Source organism: Macaca thibetana, chromosome 4, assembly GCF_024542745.1.
Source record: "Macaca thibetana thibetana isolate TM-01 chromosome 4, ASM2454274v1, whole genome shotgun sequence".
Taxonomy (NCBI): domain Eukaryota; kingdom Metazoa; phylum Chordata; class Mammalia; order Primates; family Cercopithecidae; genus Macaca; species Macaca thibetana.
The window spans coordinates 30,642,794-30,666,180 of record NC_065581.1 but is presented as its reverse complement, the minus strand read 5'-3'; the positions used below and the strand labels follow the sequence as shown (position 1 = coordinate 30,666,180).

The 23,387-nt window shown below is 48.6% G+C and overlaps 1 protein-coding gene across 5 annotated transcripts; it reads right to left on the bottom strand.

The window, feature by feature from the left end:
• Window positions 1-301: 301 nt before the first annotated feature.
• On the bottom strand, window positions 302-23,316 carry ATAT1 (alpha tubulin acetyltransferase 1). 5 transcript variants are annotated; one of them, XM_050788472.1, is made up of 13 exons: window positions 22,787-23,316; window positions 22,259-22,319; window positions 22,052-22,143; window positions 21,866-21,926; window positions 21,632-21,745; window positions 21,346-21,447; window positions 6,700-6,745; window positions 6,517-6,585; window positions 4,876-4,947; window positions 4,112-4,355; window positions 1,157-1,236; window positions 1,022-1,064; window positions 302-661 (listed from the first exon to the last, which is right to left on the bottom strand). In XM_050788472.1, exons 1-13 carry the CDS (start codon window positions 22,891-22,893, stop codon window positions 481-483), a joined length of 1,272 nt encoding a protein of 423 aa, XP_050644429.1. In that variant the 5' UTR covers window positions 22,894-23,316; the 3' UTR covers window positions 302-480. The 5 variants fall into 5 exon arrangements, with proteins under 5 accessions (XP_050644429.1, XP_050644430.1, XP_050644427.1 ...); XM_050788473.1 differs by lacking the exon at window positions 22,787-23,316 and adding an exon at window positions 22,506-22,777; XM_050788470.1 differs by lacking the exons at window positions 302-661; window positions 1,022-1,064; window positions 1,157-1,236 and adding an exon at window positions 1,905-3,589.
• Window positions 23,317-23,387: the final 71 nt, after the last annotated feature.

Here is a 23,387-nt window from a genome sequence, read left to right as displayed (position 1 = left end):
GGGGGGGGGGGGGGGGGGGGAAGGGGCTGAGGGAGGGAAACGGAGATGTCGCGCGCTTGCGCACTCCGCGGGCTCGAGGGAAGCGGCTGAAGCGCTCTGTCGGCAGTAAGCGCGCCTGCGCCCGCGGGCTCGGAGGCTGCCTGAGTGCGCTTGCGCAAGTTAGCAGCTCCCCCAACGCTGTATTCACAGCTGACGCCTTTGAACAAAACGCTGAGCAAAAACAGGGCTGAAGCCTGAACCGGGTGCAACGACAGTGAGGGGTGAGGTGGCTGAAATAATGAGTCAAGTTTTCCAAGCGCTCTTGTGATAAAAATAAATACTTTTATTGGTCTGGTTAAAAGATACAAATGACTTGAATCTGATAAGGCTGCTGAATGAATGAATGAATGAATGAATCCATCTGTTATGAGGGTTGGGCTTTGGCTCTTTCCTGTAGTGAGGGAGAAATAACACTTTGAAGATAATGGGACGGGGCTGCGGTCACCAAGGCCTGGTGCTGCGACGTTCCTGCAGGTTTCGAATGAACCTGGCGTTGAGTATGTCCCCACCCACTGTCCAGGACTGGGCTGGTGGGGCCGGGGCCGGGGCCTGTGGAGGAGCTGTGTGCACAGGCTTCTCCCCAGACCCGTCCTGTGACAAGGCCTGCTCCTCACTGGCAGACCTGGTAGGTGGGGAGATGGAGACTGGGTTATAGGAATACTAAAGAGGAAATTAAGATTACAGACTCTTCAAGGTCTCGGGGCAAGTTTTAATGTAGGACACATGATGGGTATGAGGCTGGAACCATTAGTGCTATGTCCAAATTTAAAACCTCCCAGAGAACCTGTATTCCAAAGGGAAGTGCCAGAGTTGAACCTGTGGGGGAAAGGGGCTTGCAGGATGTAAGGTGGAAGGAATTGTGGGAGGAGCTGGTGTCCAGTTAATACAGTAAGATTTAGGAGTAGGCAATGAAGTGGCTAAGAGTGATGTTAGGGAGTCAGATGGTGGTGGGAGGCTGTTAGGGGAGGGGTTTAGACCTCACCTATTCTTTGTTTCCTGTTCTCCCTGCTTGGAGTCTTGGTTGCCTGTGGAAATACCAGGCATGTGAATGGGAAGGCAGGAGTAGATAGTGAATGCGGCCTACTTGATTTGAGGGTAGGGAGGAGTAAATACTTACCTGTATTGGGGGATGAGGAATTCACCCCCCCATGGCGGCTGTAGCAGCAGCTTTGGGCTACCAGACCTGGGGGAGTCCCCCTGTAGAAGAAATGGGAGATGATGGGAAGGAGGCTACTGGATGAAAAATGGGTGGGTATGTAAGAATCAGAGGAGAGGAGTAAAGGGAATAGCACAGGAACAAAGAGAAGGGGGTAATTATCATTCCTAACGGGTTTTAATCAAAGCTGTGTCCCAGAAAAGGGCAGGGGAAGTTGATTTTATACCCAAGATTTTCTGGAGTGCTTCTGATTTATTGCTCTATTCTTTCTAGTTGATGTAATGTGTTAAATATATGGCTAGGTATGATCCAAATCATGTCATAAGAATAGACTCACATGTGGTCAAAAATGTGTTGGATCAGGTACTCTGGTGTTTGGTTTGGAAAACAGGGTTACCTTAAGTATAAGATTCCTTAGACCAGGCTGGGTGCAGTGGCTTATGCCTGTAATCCCAGCACTTTGGGAGGCCAAGGCAGGCGGATCACGCGATCAGGAGATCAAGACCATCCTGGCCAACATGGTGAAACCCCGTCTCTACTAAAAATACAAAAACTAGCTGGGCAGAGTGGTGCACTCCTGTAATCCCAGCTACTCGGGAGGCTGAGGCAGGAGAATCGCTTGAACCCAGGAGGTAGAGGTTGCATGAGCCAAGATTGTGCCACTGCACTCCAGTCTGGCAACAAAGCAAGACTCCATCTCAAAAAAAAAAAAAAAAAAAAAAAAAAGATTCCTTAGACCAGAGGGAAATAGGAAGTGACAAGCTGAATTTTGAATTTAGGAGGAAAAGGAAGGGGGCCTCTGTAAATAGGGTGACAGATTGTGTTACACTCTCAGTGGAGGTAAGGGTTTGTCTTGAGAGAGATCCAGCGGTTTAGTGGAGCAGTAATCAGAGAGGGAAGAGGAATACAGTAGGCAGGAGGTAATTAGTGGATCCAGAGATGTTGACATCTCGGCAAAGCCTGGCCCAGAGTAAAGGGTAGAAGTCACTGGGGAGAGCTGGAGGTTCCTGGAGGGAATGAGGGAGTAGATACAGAAGCCCACACACAGGGATCCAGCACCTACATGAAAGGAGACACAGAATCTGCAGGAGGACTAACAGTGCAGATGGGGATAGGCAGACACCAGACCCGGGAGCTCTGAGGCTCCTGGGTAAAAGATGTGCAGATCTAGAAATGAGAGGGACGGAGGTCCTGAGGTCCCAGGAAAATAAGGGGTGACGCACAAATGAGGCTGACAACTTTTTTTTTTGTGATTCTTTTTTTCATTGAAAATGTCAATTTAGAAAACACAAAAGAATTCACACTTTATTCAGACAACACTGAGAGGGAGAAGAAAAGGGAAGAGTGAGTAGGGGAGAAGGGGAGATCCGGCTCCCAAGGATTTCAGGAAACACAGTGGGGTACCTGATCTAGCACACATTCAGAGGGTAGGGAGGGGAAGGGATCTAGCTATACTCTGGGCATGAAGCAGGGAAGGTCATCCTTGCTATGGAGAAAAGGAGAGAGGAAGGACAGAGGAAGAGTGGTCCCCCATCTCATCTCGACAATCTCACAAGACAGGAGTATATCGGCATCTAGCTACCAGGGAGGGATGGATGCAAGACGGGATTCCAGGATCTAACAGATCCTTGAGACTCTGGATCTACTCTCAAGAAACAACTTCCCTCAGAGAATCTGGATCTGGGGGAAATGGTGGTGTCAGCCAGTCTCCTTTAGAGACCCCAAAGCAATACCAGTTTGGGGTTCCCTGACACCTACACAAAGTGTGGAAATGAAGAGTTTGGCAATGTTGAGTAGATCCCTTTGGGAAGCTGGTAAGTCCCTGTTCTACCTAACTAGACTGCTCTGAAGCAGAGCTTGCTCACTGGCGGCCATTCACAGGCTCAAAGGGCAAGTGTGGCAGGCAGCACAAAGCAGTATTAGAGCCACCCGTAGACACTAGAGGGAATATGGGGTTTATCCCATGGATGAAATTCCTTAAAAAGTTTCCCTGACACAGGACGCCCTTAGACCTTCTATGGTGTTCTGAAGTTTGACAGCAAGCAAGAGTGTGCTTCTCTAGATAAATGTATGAGCCATCCAACCAAGAGGTCTGGCAACAGATCAGGCTGTCTGTGGGGAAAGTATTCAGAGCCCAAGTTAGGACAGAAGGGGTGCTTTTGTGGTAAGAAAAGCTACAAAGTGTTAGGCAATTTGAGACCCTGACATCCCTATTGTCTAAGAAAGTAGAAGAGGGAATCCTGTGGGCTCTGTCAGGTTCCACTGGGTCCTACAGGATGCAATGGAAGAGTAGGTGTGAGGTTCTCAGGGAGGGGGTCTCTGCCCACCCCAGGTCTCCCAGGGAAGGGAGAGGGTAGCTGTCAGTATCGACTCTCCTCAGAGCGGGGAAGGGAGCTGTGGAAGGATGTTATGGATGGGAAGAAGGGAGAGGAGAAATGGGCGGGGGAGGGGGGGAGAGAAAAACAGAGAAGTCAGAGGTGAAGAGAAAGCTAGGGAGAGAAATAAAGGAAATGCCCACTCCCAGCCTGCTGCGATGGACTCTTGGCACACAAGCCAGTGGCTCCCCACTCTGTGTCAGGCACTGCCCCTTCCCCAGCAAGTATTAAGCAAAGATTTCCCCAATCTTAGAAGGCTCCGTTCCCCCAACTCGACGGATCTCGGTGTTCTTCCTACTGTTCCACATAACTTTCACATTAAAGCCAGGGTCCCTAGGCTCCATATAAGGTCCTATTCTGCTCCTTCACTGTGTTTTTTTCCCAGATCACTTGCACAAATATTTTTCGTGAAAGGTTTCAGGACCTCCCCAATCCACCCATCTTACTGATCCATCTCTCTGATGGATTCAAATTAACCTTTGTCATTTCTAACATCCTCTTTGATAGCTGTGAGGCTCCTTACCCCTTCAACTCCTATTACCTGGTACGACGCCGTTGGGCTGGGCTGCCCCCAGGGTCGGCAGCCAGCAGAAGGCGGGCGGTAGGGTGTGGGGGGCAGAGGCGCAAGGAACGCAGCAGCTCCTGCTCTGGCACAAAGGGGCGGAGGGGACCTCGTTCTGGTGAGTTTCCCAGGCTGCTGGATCGGGGGGGTGGGTGGGCTGGAGGTGTGGCACGGCGAGGGGCCCTGTTTAGGGGCCAAGGAGGCTCCACAGCTACCTTCAGAACTGGGGACAGGGAGAATGAAGAGCAAGACAGAAAAGAAGAAAAAAGAGGGAAGACAGAGGGTCATGACAGTAAAGGTTTGGGTACAAAAAAAGAGAAATCTGAGTCTTTTTTTTTTTTTCTTTTTTGAGACGGAGTCTCGCTCTGTCACCCAAGCTGGAGTGCAGTGGCACAATCTTGGCTCACTGCAACTTCTGCCTCCCAGATTCAAGCCATTCTCCTGCCTCAGCCTCCCAAGTAGCTGGGATTACAGGCACGTGCCATCGCGCCCAGCTAATTTTTATATTTTTAGTAGAGACGGGGTTTCACCATGTTGGCCAGGCTGTTCTTGAACTCCTGGACTCAGGCAATCTGCCCGCTTTGGCCTCTCAAAGTGCTGGGATTACAGGCATGAGCCACCACACCTGGCCCAAGAAATCTGAGTCTTTAGAAAGAACGAATCCTTCCCCTGGGTCCCCTGAACATTCTCTTCCCTTGTTTAAGGTCTCCCAGGCCCAGACACCCAACCCTTGCCCCTCTTACATTCTCGGTCACTAGAGGAGTATGGCTTGATGTCTCCCTCTGCTCTCTTGGGTGGCAGCTTCCTTGCTGGAGCTGGTAGTGGAGGGGACACAGACAGGGTAAGTGTAAGAAGACATACTTTGCACCCCTCCTCCCAGCCACTAGCCCACAACCCCAAACTTGTGCTCCCTGACACCATAGTTCCTCCTGGGAACTTGCAGGAGCAGCACCGTGGCAATGCCAGCACACCAAAAGGGAATTTGAGGGGAATGTGGAACACTTTTGAGGAGAGCCAGAAGGAGTAGGCCAAACACAGAGCTAGGGAGAAAGATCTAAGGGGAGACTCTGGGGGCCTGGGAGATGCAGGAGAAGGGCAGCAAAGGGGAGCAAGCTCTTACTGTCAGTGGGTGCTGTCACGGCCCCCTGGGATTCTGGGGCAGTGGAATGGTCCCAGCCGGGCCAACAAGGACCCTGGGTTCCTCTGGATGAGATGGACAAAGCCCTTGGTTAATCAGGAATTGCTCTGGAGAGTTCAAGGGAGGTTTGGAAGGAGGCCAGAATCTCTCCTTCCTATACGAAAATGGGAAGAGACTGAAGTTTTATTAGGTTAAAAAAAAAAAAGGATGAGGAGAAAATAAATATGGGCATCTGAAAAGGAGCTATCAGAGTAAACAGGAGGCTGACATTATGTCCAAAGTTCAGCCTCCCCCCTCCTCACTTTTCTGCTTGCTCCCGGCTTTCCCTCTCAAGAGATTCTCTACCATGTATGTGTGGCAAATGAAAGACTTCTCAGCAAATTCACTTAAGCTTTATCCACAGCACCCTCCCCTGCAGGCCTGAGTCCTCACCATCCTTGTTGGCCCTCACTCTGTTTCACAGCCTGTGGTTCTGCATGAGTTAAATGGGAGAAGCCTTGGAAACCAAAGCGAGTTGAGGTGCCTCTCAGTGCCTGACACTGTGATGTTCATAGCTGGTTACAGACTGTTCTTTGGATGGTGGTTACTCCCATTCCTGGCCACAGAGCCAGCTCAGGAAGGGGGCTCTTCTGTGCAAGCAAGCACTGTACGGCCGTCAGAAGTTGGTAAGGTGGAGGTGGTGAGGAAGAGGAAGGAGTGGGGCTCCGACTGTCAGTAAGTATGTGCCTGTGTGTGTGTGTGTGTGTATGGGATGGGGAATCTGGACAGCATTTTAGTGCCTCTGAGGTTTGGTTTCTCCATATCAATTTCATTATCTGGTTGGAAATGTTATAAATTCTGAGTGTTATCTTCTAAAACTAACATTTAAATTTTGGGCCATTTGTGTCACTATTTGACTGCATATGGAAGGGCTGTTTGCACCAGCATGTCCCTCATTGGCTGACAGAAGCCTGGGGTTTACAAAGGAGCCTGACTCTGGCCTATGTTGATGGATCTGAACTAGCAAGAGGGTCCATTGATATCAGTTGTCAAACAGGCTCCCAGTGAGCTTGCTTAGTTAAAAGTCTTGCCAAATATAAAATGCACTGAGCTCCCATGAGGGCAAAGGCAAACAGGCATGACTGCTGGAGACTTGGGTTGCTTTAGAATTTTCCCAAATTGCCCACAGATGGCACTGTACCCCGTGGTGTCTAGATTAAGTAGCCATCACTGCACTACAGTTCCACCCCTTCAATACAGGCTTTACCAGTGGGCGTGGGATCGACTGCAGCAGCACGAGAGTGTCGAGTTGCCCTCAGAGAGGGAGCAGGGGGCCCTGTGAGGAAGGAAGCGGCGGGGTCCCTCAGTGAGGGGCCGGCAGGACCAAGAGTCCAGCTCTTTCCTTTCCCTCACCCCGACTACATGACCAACAAAAGGTGAGAAAACTTACGATGTTGATGGGCAAAGAAGCCTTCAAAGATCACAAAGTTGTTCACCTAGAAGATGAAACAAACAAAATATAATCAGCATCACTTAACGATGGAGATACATTCTGAGAAATACGTCATTGGGTGATTTCATTGTGTGAACATCACAGAGTGTACTTACATAAATCTAGACACTACAGCCTACAACACACCCAGACGATGTTGTACAGCCTATTGCTCCTAGGCTACAAACCTGTACAGCATGTTACTATACTGAATGCTGGAGGCAATTTTTTTTTTTTTTTTGAGAGGCAGGGTCTCACTGTGTTGCCTAGGCTGGAGTGCGGTGGTGCCATCACAGCTCACTGCAGCATCAACCTGGGCTTAAATGATTCTCCCACCTCAGCCTCCCGAGTAGCTAGGACCACAGATGCATGCCACCACATCTGGCTACTATTTTTTTTTTAAACTTTTTGTAGAGATGGGGGTCTCACTATGTTGCCCAGGCCGGTCTCAAACTCCTGGGCTCATGCGATCCTTCTGCCTCAGCCTCCCAAAGTCCTGGGATTATAGACATGAGCTACCATGGTTAGCCAGCTGTAGGCAATTCTAACATAATGGTTCAGCAGATGTATCTATACTTACCTAAACATAGAAAAGGTACAGTAAAGGCCAGGCGTGGTGGCTCACGCCTGTAATCCCAGCACTTTGGGAGGCTGAGGCGGGCGGATAACGAAGTCAAGAGATCAAGACCATCCTGGCCAACCAACGTGGTGAAAGCCCGTCTCTACTAAAAATACAAAAATTAGCTGGGCGTAGTGGTGCCCGCCTGTAATCCCAGCTACTTGGGAGGCTGAGGCAGGAGAATCGTTTGAACCCTGGAGGCGGAGGTTGCAGTGAGCTGAGATCGTGCCACTACAACCCAGGCGACTGAGCGAGACTTCATCTCAAAAAAAAAATAAAAAGGTACAGTAAAAATACGGTATTATCATCTTATGGGGCCATTGTTACATACGCGGTCTGCCACTGACTGAAATGTCACGATAAGCACATGACTGTATAGCTGTCTGCTGGCCACTCAGCACATACTTAGGTACAGAAACCTGTGTTAGGAAAATCATAGGAGGAGGAACAAAAGCCAACCTTCTTGTCTTTGATAATAGACTCAATAAAAAACTCAGACCCCAAAAGGCTGATCCTAAAGTTCACAAGAAATTGCAAAGGACCTCAAATAGCCAAAGCAATCTTGAAAAAGAACAGACTGGGCATGGTGGCTCACACCTGTAATCCCAGCACTTTGGGAGGCCAAGGCAGGCAGATTGCTTGAATTCAGGAGTTTGCGACCAGCCTGCAAAACATGGTGAAGCCCCATCTCTACCAAAAATACAAAAACTAGCCAGAACTGGTAGCGCATGCCTGTGGTTCCAGCTGCTCAAGGGGCTGGGGTAGAAGGATTGCTAGAGGTTGCAGTGAACCGAGATTGCTCCACTGCACTGCACTCTACCCTGGGTGACAGAGTGAGACCCTGTCTCAAAAAAGAAAAAGAGAAACCAAAGCTGGAGAATTGACACTTCCTGATTTCAAAACTTACTACAAAATTATGGTAATCAAAACTGTGGTAGTGGCCTAAGGATCAACATATTGATCAAAAGAATGGATTGAGAATCCAGAAATAAACCCATATATCTCTGGTCAATTGACTTTTGACAAGGGTGCCAAGACAATTCAATGGGAAAAGAACAGCCTCTTCAACGAGTGGTGCTTGGACAACTGAATATCCATGTGCAAGATTATTTATTTTGATCTCTACACCTCATACCATAGGCAAAAACTAACTCAAGAGATCAAAGACCTAAATGTAAAAGCTAAAACTGGCCAGGTGCAGTGGCATGTCTGTAATTCCAGCACTTTGAGAGGCCGAGGTGGGTGGATCATGAGGTCAGAAGTCTGAGACCAGCCTGGCCAACATGGTGAAACCCCATCTCTACTAAAAATACAAAAATTAGCCGGGTGTGGTGGCGCATGCCTGTAATTCCAGCTACTCAGGAGGCTCAGGCATGAGAATCGCTTGAGCCTGGGAGGCGGAGGTGGCAGTGAGCCTGAGATATGCCACTGCACTCCAGCCTGGGCCACAGAGTGAGACTCCATCTCAAATAAATAAATAAATAAAATAAATAAAAGCTAAAATTATGAATTATTAGAATGAAACAGGGGGAAGTCTTCTTGACCTTGGATTAGGCAAGTTTCTTTTTTTGTTGTTTTAGATGGAGTCTTGTTCTGTCGCCAGGTTGGAGTGCAGTGACACAATCTTGGCTCACTGCAACCTCCGCCTCCCAGGTTCAAGCGATTCTCCTGCCTCAGCCTCCTAAGTAGCTGGGACTACAGGTGTGCGCCACCAAGCCCAGCTAATTTTTTGTACTTTTAGTAGAGACGCGGTTTTAGCATGTTGGCCAGGATGGTCTTGATCTCTTGACCTCATGATCCGCCCACCTCGGCCTCCTAAACTGCTGGGATTACAGGCGTGAGCCACTGCACCCAGTTGGCAGGTTTTTTTTTTTTTTTTCTTTTTTTGAGATGGCGTCTTGCTCAGTCACCCAGGCTGGAGTGCGGTGGCGCGATCTTGGCTCACTGCAAGCTCCGCCTCCAGGTTCACGCCATTCTCCTGCCTCAGCCTCCCGAGTAGCTGGGGCTACAGGCGCCGGCCACTACGCCCAGCTAATTTTTTTCTATTTTTAGTAGAGACAGGGTTTCACCGTGTTAGCCAGGATGGTCTCGATCTCCTGACCTCGTGATCCGCCCGTCTCAGCCTCCCAAAGTGCTGGGATTACAGGCGTGAGCCACCGCGCCCGGCTGGCAAGTTTCTTAAATATGACACCAATGCACAAGAAACAAAAGAAAAAGATAAACTGTACTCCATCAAAATAAAAATATTTCAGGAGTTCAAGACCAGCCTGGCCAACATGGCGAAACCCCGTCTCTACTACAAATACAAAAATCAGCCGGGTATGGTGGTGCACACCTGTAGTCCGAGCTACTCAGGAGGCTGAGGCAGAAGAATCACTTGAACCCAGGAGGTGGAGGTTGCGGTGAGCTGAGATCGTGCCACTGTACTCCAGCCTGGGAGACAAAGTGAGACTATGTCTCAAAAAAAATAAAAATAAAAAAAAATAAAAAAAAGGCCGGGCGCGGTGGCTCACGCCTGTAATCACAGCTCTTTGGGAGGCCGAGACGGGCGGATCACGAGGTCAGGAGATCGAGACCATCCTGGCTAACACGGTGAAACCCCGTCTCTACTAAAAATACCAAAAAAATTAGCCGGGCGAGGTGGCGGGCGCCTGTAGTCCCAGCTACTCGGGAGGCTGAGGCAGGAGAATAGCGTGAACCCAGGAGGCGGAGCTTGTAGTGAGCTGAGATCCGGCCACTGCACTCCATCCAGCCTGGGCGACAGAGCGAGACTCCGTCTCAAAAAAAAAAATAAATAAAAAAAAAAAAAAAAAAAAAAAAATCTAATGCTTCATTTTTCACTAAGAAAGTGAAAAGACAGGCCAGGCGTGGTGGCTCACGCCTGTAATTCCAGCACTTTGGGAGGGCGAGGCAGGTGGATCACGAGGTCAGGAGATCGAGACCATCCTGGTTAACACGGTGAAACCCCGTCTCTACTAAAAATACAAAAAAAAACATTACCCAGGCATGGTGGCGGGCACCTGTAGTCCCAGTTACTTGGGAGGCTGAGGCAGGAGAATGGTGTGAACCCAGGAGGTGGAGCTTGCAGTGAGCCGAGATTGCGCCACTGCACTCCAGAATGGGCGACAGAGCGAGACTCCATCTCAAAAAAAAAGAAAAAAAAGAAAGATGGGGGGAAATACAGCCTTGGAGACATGGCTTCGCTTGGCCAATGCCAAGTAGGTACAAGTGGCAGGGCTGGGCCTCAACTTTCAGACTTCTGATTCCAGTTGCAGTGTTTCAGCCAGGAAAATAGTGTAGTCATTAAGAGTTTACTTGGGGCCGGGTGCAGTGGATCACGCCTGTAATCCCAACACTTTGGGAGGCCAAGGTGGGTGGATCACTTGAGGTCAGGAGTTCGAGACCCTGTCTCTACTAAAAATACAAAAATTAGCTGGGCATGGTGGCGTGCGCCTGTAATCTTAGCTACTCAGGAGGCTGAGGCAGGAGAATCGATTGACCCCAGGAGGGAGAGGCTGTAGTGAGCTGAGATTGCACCACTGCACTTCAGCCTGGGTGACAGGTGAGACTCCATCTCAAAATAAAAAAAGTTTACTGGGGGCTGGGCATGGTGGCTCATGTGGATAGCTTGAGCCCAGGAGTTCAAGACCAGCCTGGGCAATATAGCAAGACCTCATCTCTACAAAAATATTTTTAAAAATTAGCCATGCATGAGCTGGGCGCAGTGGCTCATGCCTATAATCCCAGCACTTTGGGAGGCCAAGGCAGGCGGATCACGAGGTCAGGAGATTGAGACCATCCTGGCTAACATGGTGAAACCCCATCTCTACTAAAAATACAAAAAATTAGCCAGGCGTGGTGGCGGGTGCCTGTAGTACCAGCTACTTGGGAGGCTGAGGCAGCAGAATGGCGTGAACCTGGGAGGCAGAGCTTGCAGTGAGCCAAGATCGCGCCACTGCACTCCAGCCTGGGCAACAGAGCGAGACTCTGTCTCAAAAAAAAAAAAAAAAAAAAAAAAAATTAGCCAGGCATGGTGGCTCACACCTGTAGTCCCAGCTACTTGGGAGGCTGAGGTGGGAAGATCTCTTTTTTTTTGAGACGGAGTCTTGCTCTGTTGCCAGGCTGGACTGCAGTGGCAAGATCTCAGCTCACTGCAACCTCCACCTCCTGGGTTCAAGCAATTCTTCTGCCTTAGCCTTCTGAGTAGCTGGGACTACAGGCATGCGCCGCCACACCCAGCTAATTTTTATATTTTTAGTAGAGACAGGGTTTCACCATGTTGGCCAGGATGGTCTTGATCTCTTGACTTCATGATCCGCCCGCCTTGACCTTCCAAAGTGCTGGGGTTACAGGGGCGAGCCACTGTGTACGGCCTTTTTTTTTTTTTTTTTTAAACACAGAATCGCCCAAGCTGGAGTGCGATGGTGTAATCTTGGCTCCCTGCAACCTCCACCTCCCAGGTTCAAGCTCTTCTCCTGTCTCAGCCTCCTGAGTAGCTGGGATTATAGTCACGTGCCACCACACCCAGCTAATTTTTGTATTTTTAATAGAGATGGGGTTTCGCCATGTTGGCCAGGCTGGTAGGGAAGATCTCTTGAGCTTAGGAGGTAGAGACTGCAGTGAGCCATGATATTGCCACTGCACTCCAGCCTAGGCAATAGAGCAAGACCTTGCCTCAGAAAGAAAAAAAAAAAAAAGTTCACTGGGTGCAAATGGCTATGGGTTCAAATGTGGACTCTACTATTTACTGGCTGTGTGATTTGGTTAAGTCACTAATTTGCATAAACCCAAAATAGGTTTAATAATAGTACCCACCTCAAAAAGATGTGCAAGAATCCACTGAGATGATGCATATAGATATCACATAGAGCCCATGAAATATGAGTTGTTATTTACACTCTACACTGCTCTGGCCTTACATGTTAACTGGGTAATGTGTTTCATATCAAATATTGTGCTCCAGGGCCAGGTGTGGCGGCTCATGGCTGTAATCGTAGCACTTTGGGAGACCGAGGTGGGCGGATCACTTCAGGTCAGAAGTTAGAGACATCTGGTCAACATGGCGAAACCTCATCAACACAAAAATTAGCCAGGTGTGGTGGTGGGCGCCTGTAATCCCAACTACTCAGGAGGCTGAGGCAAGAAAATTGCCTGAACCCAGGACGCAGAGGTTCCAGTGAGCCGAGATTGCGCCACTGCACTCCAGCCTGGGCAACAGAGTGAGACTCCGTCTCAAAAAAAAAAAAAAAAATACTGTGCTCCTTCCACTGCTCTCTGCTGCCTCTTAATGGAAAAATATACTGTAGGAAGACCCTGCCTATCCCTTGCCTTGACCTTGCTGTGATGTCTACCAACCCATCCCCATCCTCCCCCAACAAGCACATGCTTAGCACTCCAACCGCACCATACTGCTTGTAGTACCCTGAAAGGTGGTTTATTTTTATTTATTTACTTACTTATTTTGAGACAGCATCTCACTCTTGTCGCCCAGGCTGGAGTGCAGTCGCGCGATCTCGGCTCACTGCAAGCTCCGCCTCCCAAGTTCACCCCATTCTCCTGCCTCAGCCTCAGAGTAGCTGGGACTACAAGCACCCGCCACCAGGCCCAGCTAATATTTTTTGTATTTTTAGTAGAGATGGGGTTTCACTGTGTTAGCCAGGATGGTCTCAATCTTCTGACCTCATGATCCACCTGCCTCAGCCTCCCAAAGTGCTGGGATTACAGGCGTGAGCTACCGTGCCTGGCCTGAAAGGTAGTTTAATACCTTTCTGCTGTTATTCATGCCAGTTCTCTACATAAAAGGCACCTTAGCCTTTTGTCCACCTGACAAACACTTGCCTTTTAAGATTAGACATGTCGTCTTTCTTTACCCAACCCCCAGCCCAAGGTAGCACTCAAATCCATGTCCTTTTGCCTCCTCTGTAATCACGTCTATCAAATCATGTTACAATGGATTAATTGTCCATGTTCCTATCCAAGGCTAACTTGTCAACCAAATCCCAACCCCTCCTGCCCACTCAATGACATCACTTCAACAGTTCTCCCCACTTCCTCTGACATAATAATAATATTTTTCTCTATTGAATCATTCTAATGCTATTTGTTCTCCCATCTGAAAAGGATCAACTCTTTTGATTCACTTCACCCTCCAGCTCTTGCTCTATTTCTATTCCTCTTAAAGCAGGATTTAAAAAAGTGGCTTATTCTTGCTGCATTCCTAGCTTCTCAGTCTACAAGACCCACTGCGTCCAGGCTTGCACACACTGCTGCACCAAAACTGCTCATCAAGATCACCAATAGCCTAAGGCAGATAAATCCAATAGTAACTTCTCAGACCTCTTTGCTCCTTGATCAGCAGCATTTGACCCAGTAAACTATTCCTTCCTCCTGGGAACACTTTGTTCAGTGGCCTTTTAGGTCACCTTACTTTTCAATTTTCTTTTCTTTTTTTTTTTTTTTTTTTTGAGATGGAGTTTCACTTTTGTTGCCCAGGCTGGAGTGCAATGGCATGATCTCTGCTCACTGCAACCTCCGCCTCCCAGGTTCAAGTGATTCTCCTGCCTCAGCCTCCCAAGTAGCTGGGATTACAGGCATGAGCCACCTCGCCTGGCTAATTTTGTATTTTTAGCAGAGATGGGGTTTCACCATGTTGGTCTTAAACTCCTGACCTCAGGTGATCCACCCGACTTGGCCTCTCAAAGTGCTGGGATTACAGGTGTGAGCCACCACACCCGGCCTCAGGTTTCATCTACTTCACTAGTCACTCTGTGGTTGCATTTGCTGGTCTTCTCTTCCTTCACTTCTTTTTGTTGCTGTTAGAACAACTCAGCAAAATAAAATTTGAGTTTATTGTTGGACAATATTGTTTCACGCATACATCAAATAGGCCTAAATAAATAAATAAGCAGCTATTTCATAGACAAAAAAGGCAAATAAATGAAACATTTTATCTTTGGCCTTTTTAACCATCTCACACAAACCAACTGTGTATGGTACAGCTAACTACATACACTAAAAAAGCTACTGGAATGCTCAGAATAAGACTCTTTTTTTGTTCTTTTTTAAGCAAGGTTTTTTTCCTCCTTTGAGATTATAATAAGCATGGTCATACCACAAGTAAAGTCAGAAGTAAGACAGAGAACCCTCCAAAGGCTGGCTTGGTCATCTGAGATCATTAAAAATGACTGACCTGGCCTAGCGTGGTGGGTCACGCCTGTAATTCTAGCACTTTGGGAGGCCGAGGTGGGCGGATCACAAGGTCAGATCGAGACCATCCTGGCCAACCTGGTGAAACCCTGTCTCTGCTAAAAATACAAAAATTAGTTGGGTGTGGTGGCGGGTGCCTGTAATCCCTGCTACTCAGGAGGCTGAGGCAGGAGAATCGCTTGAACCCGGGAGGCGGACCTTGCGGTGAGCCAAGATCGCACCACTGCACTCCAGCCTGGTGACAGAGCTAGCCTCCATCTCAAAGAAATAATAAGAAAAAGACCCTAACAATATGTACAAAAATATAAAATGTAAATAAAAAATACAAACTTCCTTTTTAAAGTACTTCTAAAAAAGCAAGACCTTGGAAGTTTTGGTTCTTTTTTCCTCCTCTGTTGCAAATTCTCTGCGTTGGGTTGGGTGGGGGCGAGTGCCTGTCATCTGCAGTGACACTGCCTTTGGAGGGCAAGCAGGCCTCTCTAGGGCAACCACGTTTTGATTCTGAGATGGGAAGTGGAGGGTGAATAGATCACAGTGACTTTAATTTAAAGTTTTTTTCTTTTTTTGCTTTCTAATCATCCTCATCGGCCTTCTGCTGCTTAGGATCAACATCGTCATCTTCATCATCATCAGCTGCCCATTTGTCCGTACCGCCTCAGCTGCTTCGTTTTCATCTCTGTTCTTTTCCTCACCATCACCTTCCTCTTCCTTCTCTTTCTCCCCACCCTGTTCCTCTTCTTCATCTACCTCATTGTCAGTCTTCTGCTCCCCATTTTCCTCATTAGCGTTCCTGTTAGCATGGGCATCTCTTCCACTTTCTGCCTCCTCCACAACTTCTTGAAGTCCTTGGTGGTGATCTCGGAGCTTGTGTCCACAACTGCATCTGACATGGTGGAGCACAGCGGTGATCCGATGCAAGGGATTAAGAAGAAAGCAAGAGTTTGGGGACTATGTCGATTAAGCTGCCAGACTGTGAGACAGCAGAGGAAGCGCATGGCGGAGGTGGCTGCCATGAGCAGGACACCGAACCAGGAACAATGCAAAGATGGCTTTTCAGAGCAGCCAGTTGGGGGTCCTCACTTCTTAAAGAGGGCCCAAGGGGAGGGCCCAAAGGGGCAGCTTTTTTTTTTTTTTTTTTTTTTTTTCAAGACAGTCTCGCTCTGTCGCCCAGGCTGGAGTGCAGTGGCAAGATCTCGGCTCACTGCAAGCTCCGCCTCCCAGGTTCACGCCATTCTCCTGCCTCAGCCTCCCGAGTAGCTGGGACTACAGGCGCCCACCACCACGCCTGGCTAATTTTTTTTGTATTTTTAATAGAGATGGGGTTTCACTGTGTTAGCCAGGATGGTCTCGATCTCCTGACCTCATGATCCACCCGCCTTGGCTTCCCAAAGTGCTGGGATTACAGGCGTGAGCCACCGTGCCCGGCCAGGGTAGCTTCTCTATCTGTAATCTTTCTATGGTGATCACATCCTGTCTCTTTGCTTTAAATACCAGATGTATGCTGAAAACACTCCTCCCCAAACCTCCTCCCTGATCTCTGGGGAAGTATCCAACTGTCTACTCAAACCTGGACATATCACAGACATCTCCAATTAACATATTAAAAATGCACTCCTAATATTTTCCTCCAAAGCTGGTCTACCTACCATCTCAGTTAAAGCAACTTCATTCTTCCAGCTGCTCAGACTTTGGGGTTGTCCTAAAGTCCTCTTTCTCCACATACAATCTGTCAGAAAATCTTACTTGCTTTACCTTCAAAATATTTAAAATTTGACCACTCTTTACCTTCACTACTGCTACCACCTTCGTCTGAGCCACCATCATTTTTCACCAGGATTGTTGCTGGCTAATTAGTTTACTTGCTTCTACTCTTGCTCCCTTATTGCCTTTTCTTTCTTTCTTTCTTTCTTTTTTCTTTTTTTGTTAGGGTCTTACTCTGTTGCCAGGCTGGAGTGCAATTGTGCGATCTCAGCTCACTGCAACCTCCACCTCCTTGGTTCAAGCAATTCCCCTGACTCAGTCTCCCGAATAGCTGGGATTACAGGCGCGTACCACCATGCCTGGCTAATTTTTTTTTGTATTTTTAGTAGAGACAGGGTTTCACCATGTTGGCCAGACTGGTCTTGAAGTCCTGACCTCAGGCAATCCACCCGCCTCTGCCTCCCAAAGTGCTAGGATTACAGATGTGAGCCACTGCGCCTGGCTATTGCCTGTTCTTAACAGCTAAAGTGATCTTGTTAAAAAAGAAAAAATCAAGATCACAGCCAAAGTGATTTTTTTTTTCTTTGATGGAGTCTCACTCTGTTATCCATACTGGAGTGCAATAGTGCGATCTCAGCTCACTGCAACCTCTGCCTCCTGGGTTCAAACGATTCTCCTGCCTCAGCCCCCCAAGTAGCTGGGACTACAGGTGCCCACCACCACACCCAGCTAATTTTTGTATTTTTAGTAGAGATGGGGTTTTACCATATTGGCTAGGCTGGTCTCAAACTCCTGACCTTGTGATCTACCCGCCTTGGCCTCCCAAAGTGCTGCGATTACAGGCATAAGACACCACACCTGGCTCTTTTTTTTTTTTTTTTTTTTTAGGAGTCTTGCTCTGTTGCCCAGGCTGGAGTGCAGTGGTACAATTTCAGCGGCTCAATGCAACCCCTGCCTCCTTGTTCAAGTGATTATCCTGCCTCAGACTCCCAAGTAGCTGGGATTACAGGCACCTGCCACCACACCCAGCTAATTTTTGTATTTTCAGTAGAGACCTCAGGTGATCTGCCTACCTTGGCCTCCCAAAGTGCTGGGATACAGGTGTGAGTCACCACCCCTGGCCTGATCTTATTTTTTACTTAAAATAAAAGCTAGTGTTTGCAGTAGCCTATAAGGCCCTTCCTTCCCCATTACCTCTCTGATCTCATCTCCTACCATATTCCTCCACTCACTCATGCTGCTCTGGACACAGCCCATTTGCTGTTTCAGGTACATCCCACCTCACAGCCATACACTGGTGGTACTTTCTGTCTGGGATGCTCTCTCTCCAGATATTTCTTGGCTCTTTTTTTTTTTTAATTTTTTTTATTTTTTGAGACAGAGTCTCACTTTGTTACCCAGGCTGGAGTGCAGTGGTACCATCTCGGCTCACTGCAGCCGCCACCTGGGCTTAAGCAATCCTCCTGCCTCAGACCCCCAAGTAGGGAACACAGGTGCTTGCCACCACACCTGGCTAATTTTTTTGTTTTTTCGTAGAGATGGGGTTTCACCATGTTGCCTAGGCTAGTCTCAAACTCCTGGGCTCAAGTGATCCACCCACCTCGGCCTCCCTAAGTACTAGGATTGCAGGTGTAAACCACCGCGTCCAGCCTTGGTTTTTATTCTTACTTCCTTTCAGTTATTGCTCAAATGACACTTTCTCAGTGATGATCCCCTTTCAACCTGCAATCCCACATACTCCCATGCCCACCTGAGTATTCCCAAACCCTTACTTGTTCTCATTTTTCCAGAGCACTTATTAACCATATTCTTGTCTATTATGTTTGTCTCTCCAGCTAGAATATAAGCTCCACCACTAAGACAGGGACTTTTGTCTGTTTCTTTCTTTTTCTTTTTTGTTCCAAGACAGAGTCTCGCTTTGTCCCCCAGGCTGGAGTGCTGCAGCACGATCTCGGCTCACTGTAACCTCTGCCTCCGGGGTTCAAGCGATTCTCCTGCCTCAGCCTTCTGAGTAGCTGGGATTACAGGCGCACGCCATCATGCCCGGTTAATTTTTATATTTTTAGTAGAGACAGGGTTTCACTATGTTGAACAGGCTGATCTCGAACTCCTGATATAAGGTGATCCACCTACCTTGGCCTCCCAAAGTGCTGGGATTACAGGTGTGAGCCACCATGCCTAGCCCTTTTTCTTTTTCCTGTTTTTTTTTTTTTTGAGATGGCATCTCACTCTGTTGCTCAGGCTGGAGTGCAGTGGTGCAATCTCAGCTCACTGCAACCTCTGCCTCCTGGGTTCGAGTAATTCTCCTGCCTCAGCCTCTTGGGTAGCTGGGATTACAGGCACCCGCCACCACGTCTCGCTAATTTTTTGTTTTTTTTTTTTTTTTTTAGACGGAGTTTCACTCTTGTTTGCCCAGGCTAGAGTGCAATGGCACGATCACGGCTCACTGCAACCTTCGCCTCCCAGGTTCAAGCGATTCTCCTGCCTCAGCCTCCCTAGTAGCTGGGATTATAGGCATGTGCCACCACGTCCAGCCAATTTTGTATTTTTAGTAGAGACAGGGTTTCTCCATGTTGGTCAGGCTGGTCTCGAACTCCCGACCTCAGGTGATCCGCCCGCCTCCGCCTCCCAAAGTGCTGGGATTACAGGCGTGAGCCACCGTGTCCGGCTAATTTTTGTATTTTTAATAGAGATGGTTTTTTTTTTTTTTTGAGAAGGAGTCTCACTCTGTCGCCCAGGCTGGAGTGCAGTGGCCGGATCTCAGCTCACTGCAAGCTTCGCCTCCCGGGTTCACACCATTCTCCTGCCTCAGCCTCTCGAGTAGCTGGGACTACAGGCGTCCGCCACATCGCCCGGCTAGTTTTTTTTTGTATTTTTTTTTTTAGTAGAGACGGGGTTTCACCATGTTAGCCAGGATGGTCTCGATCTCCTGACCTCATGATCCACCCATCTCGGCCTCCCAAAGTGCTGGGATTACAGGCTTGAGCCACCGCGCCCGGCCAAGAGATGGGGTTTTACCATGTTGACCCGGCTGGTCTTAAACTCCTGACCTCAAGTATTTGCCCACGTCAGCCTCCCAAAGTGCTGGGATTACAGGCGTGGGCCATCGTACCGCACCTGGCCTTTTGTTTTTGTTTTTTTTTGGAGACAGGGTCTCTCTCTGTTGCCCAGGCTGTAGTGCAGTGGCACAATTGTGGCTCACTACAACCTCTGCCTCCCAGTCTCAAGCGATTCTCCCATTTCAGCCTCCCAAGTAGCTAGGACTATAGGCACGTGCCACCATGCCTGGCTAAATTTTTTTTTCTATATTTTTTGTAGAGACAGGGTTTCGCCATGTTGCCCAGGCTGTTGTCTGTTTCATTGAGTAAAGCATTCCCAGTGCCCAGAACACTGCTAGGCACTCGATGTTTATTGGATGAATGGGTAGCATTAGTAACATTTTGCTGCACTTAGTTATAAACAAGACCTCCTTTCCCCATATTAGGCCAAAGTTCCATGAGGACAGGGAATGCATATTATTCTGGACCCTTAATAAATACTGACTGACCACATGAGTAATGGACTATGTGAAAACAAGGCAGTGAAAATGAGCTGGTTATATTTGGGTTGAAAATTAGTCATAAGGGGCCAGGCGCGGTGGCTCACGCCTGTAATCACAGCACTTTGGGAGGCCGAGGTGGGCGAATCATAAGGTCAGGAGATCTAGACAACCTGGCTAACACCCTGAAACCCAATCTCTACTAAAAATACAAAAAATTAGCTGGGTGTGGTGGTGGGCGCCTGTAGTCCTAGCTACAGGGGGAGTTAAGGCAGGAGGATGGCGTGAACCTGGAAGTCGGAGCTTGCAGTGAGTTGAGATTGCATCACTGCACTCCAGTCTGGGCGACAGAGCGACTCCATCTTAAAAAAAAAAAAAAAAAAAAAAAAAAAGTGGTAAGGGTCGGGTGCGGTGGCTCATGCCTGTAATCCCAGCACTTTGGGAGGCCGAGGTGGGCAGATCACTTGAGGCCATGAGTTCAAGCCCAGTCTGACCAGCGTGGTGAAACCCTGTATCTACTAAAAATACAAAAATTAGCTGGGCATGGTGGCGCATGCCTGTAATCCCTACTACTCAGGAGGCTGAGGCATGAGAATCACTTGAACCCCGGAGGTAGAGATTGCAGTGAGCTGTGATTGCGCCACCACAATCCAGCCTGGGTGATGCACCAAAAAAAAAAAAAAAAAAAAAAAAAAAAAAAAAAGGAAAGAAAAAGAAAAATTCGGTGTACTTGTGGTAAATAATCAAAATAAGTCTGGGTACAGTGGCTCACGCCTGTAATCCCAGTACTTTGGGAGGCTGAGGCAAGTGGATCTCTTGAGCCTAGGAATTCAAGACCACCCAGTGCAACATAGTGAGACCTCATCTCTACAAAAAATAAAAAATTAGCCAGGCATGGTGGTGCGCGCCTGGAGCCTCAGCTACTCAGGAGGCTGAGGCAGAAATATCGCTTGAGCCAGAAGTTGGGCTGCAGTGAGCCAAGATCCTGCCACAGCACTCCAGCCTGGGCAACAGCAGGAGACTCTGCCTCAAAAAAAAAAAAAAAAAAAAAAAGTCAGACACAGTGGCTCACACCTGTACTCCCAGCATTTTGGGAGGCCAAGGCGGGTAGATCACAAGGTTAGGAGTTCGCGACCAGCCTGGCCAATATGGTGAAACCCCGTCTCTACTAAAAATACAAAAATTAGCTGGGTGTGGTGGCAGATGCCTGTAGTACCAGCTACTCAGGAGGCTGAGGCAGGAGAAGTGCTTGAACCCAGGAGGTGGAGGTTGCAGTTAGCTGAGATTGCGCCACTGCACTCCAGCCTGGGTGACACAGCGAGGCTACATCTCAAAAAAAAAAAAAAAAAAAAAAAAAAAAAAAATCTCAAAATAGACGAGAAAGAAGTCACTACAGGATGAGAGATGGTACCACAAGACAAAGAGCCTGGTTTGTAGAAAATGAAACCTATGTGATAGGAAATAAGTCACTACTTCTTTGCCATAAATAATAAATTCAATGGGAATGCTCAGTGGGGATCTGTTCTCTGAAACTTCTAACCTGTGGCACTGTGGTCTCCAGATTGTAGTGTTTATTCAGGAATTTCAGCAGCTTCTGTGAGGGTCGGTCAATGGCGAGTTGGTGCGGTTCCACTCGCTCCTTCTGCAGGGAACAGGAGACTCAAGGTAGGAGGAAGTATGGGGAAAGCATGCCAACAGGAAGCCAGAAGCCTGGGAAGGGAATAGGAGGACATAGGAATATGGGGGGGTGGGAGGCAGGGCTTCTGGAAGGGCTCATGGCAAAGGAGTCCCTAGTTTGGATGAACCAGTGAAGAGGTAAGTGATACCTGCAACATATACTGGAAGAGTTCTCGCCCATGGCCATGGCGTTGCACAGACTCATGGATATAAAAGTCCAGGATGCAAAGTGGTTCTACCTCATTATGAGCCTCACGATCATCCTAAGAGAGAAACAATAAAAATGTTTTAGGACCCCCGGCATCTCTGCTGCCCCCTAACCTCCAGCACTTTTGTTCTCAAGAACCAAGGTATACGAACTCCTGGCTTCCAGTAACACTCACCAGTACAAAGAGCTTCTTGTATCCAACTTTGATGAAACCAATAATGGCTCCTTTTCCAGCCCTGTAGAACGGGGAAAATAATGAACAGGCTAGTGGTAACTATCTGTAAGAGATAGTCAAAGATGGGGGAAGGGCTGAGGGAGGAAGGAATTAAGAGAATGGGATGGAAGAGAATGTGGCACTCACGGTCGGCCTGAACTGTCTTTGAGAATATAAACAACATGGCGGTTACTCTGCATCCTTGATGCACTAGTGATGGGAGCGGAAAGATTCTGGGCCTGCAGGGAAGATTAAGTCAGACTTTCTGCAAGTCCCTCCAAAGGACCCAGGCCTCCCTTATCTACCATCCCCACAGAGGTCCTCCCTTTACTCCATCTAAAACCTCTCCAGTACCTTGGCAGAAGCCTTGCCCAGTTCATCTATAATGGTCATAATTTGCTGCTGTAGATCAACACTAGAGAAAGAGAAGAAATAAAAGAGTCAGATACTCACTGAATTAGCGGGTCCTGGGCAGTCAGTCCTGGGAACCTGGGCCACAACTCCAACCAAAGTTTAACACTGAACGCTCCCTGCCTTTGCCTGGAAGTCTCCCAATCTGATTTCCCACCGCACGCTTCTGAAACCCAAACTTCTGTCACACCTTTCAAGGTGGTACACTCCCTCCTCCCTTAAGGTTATTGTGAGGAAGCAGAAAGGCCGGGTCAACCACATCCTTTGGTTGGGACATTTTGGGCCGGGATGAAAGGTCACAGATCCAAGCGCTGATCAATCCCACTAGGCCCAGGGTCAGAGGTCACCAAAAAGGCAGGCCAGGACATCAAAAGGAGCGATCACTAGTCAGTGAGAAGGGGGCGTGGTGCCTGGACCAGGTTTGGAGAGGAACCGGGAGAAAAGGGGCAGGGGGTGGGTTTGAGCTGTCACCGGGCCGGCGTTGTGGTTCCGGGTCGGCGGGCTGGGGGCCTCAGGTGCTGGTCCAGCACCGTGATCCGCTCCGGGAACAGCGCGTCCACATCGAACGGGAACTCCATGGCCCATTGTGCGCGGTTGGACCCGCCCCACACGACGTCACTTCCGCCCCTCCCTTCGCCGCACTGCCTCTGGGAGTCTTTATTTCCAGGAGCCCCGCCTGTAGATCCTGCTCCTAGCGTCCTGGCAACTGCCAGGGCCCCCCTTTTTTTTTGCCAAACCAGCTGTATCCCTAGCAGTGCCACTCATTCCCATCTCTGCATCCCACGGCAGTGAGTGCCATGGCAACGCAGTCTTCCTAGGCCCAGTGTCTCACTAACCTTTTAGCCCCTCAGTGAAGTGGGCTATGCTGTGAATGTGGAATGGCGACCCACAAAGGCATCTTGACAGAGTGGCACGCTGCCCATCCCCAGCTTCTAGTCCCAGGCGTCACTGGCAAGGCTGGCTTAAGCCTGACCACTCATCTCCCCACAGCACCACCCAATTGCTTATATGAAAAGAACATCACTCAGCCCACCCCCGCTAATGGTATTCACGGTAAACAGCCCAAAGCAAA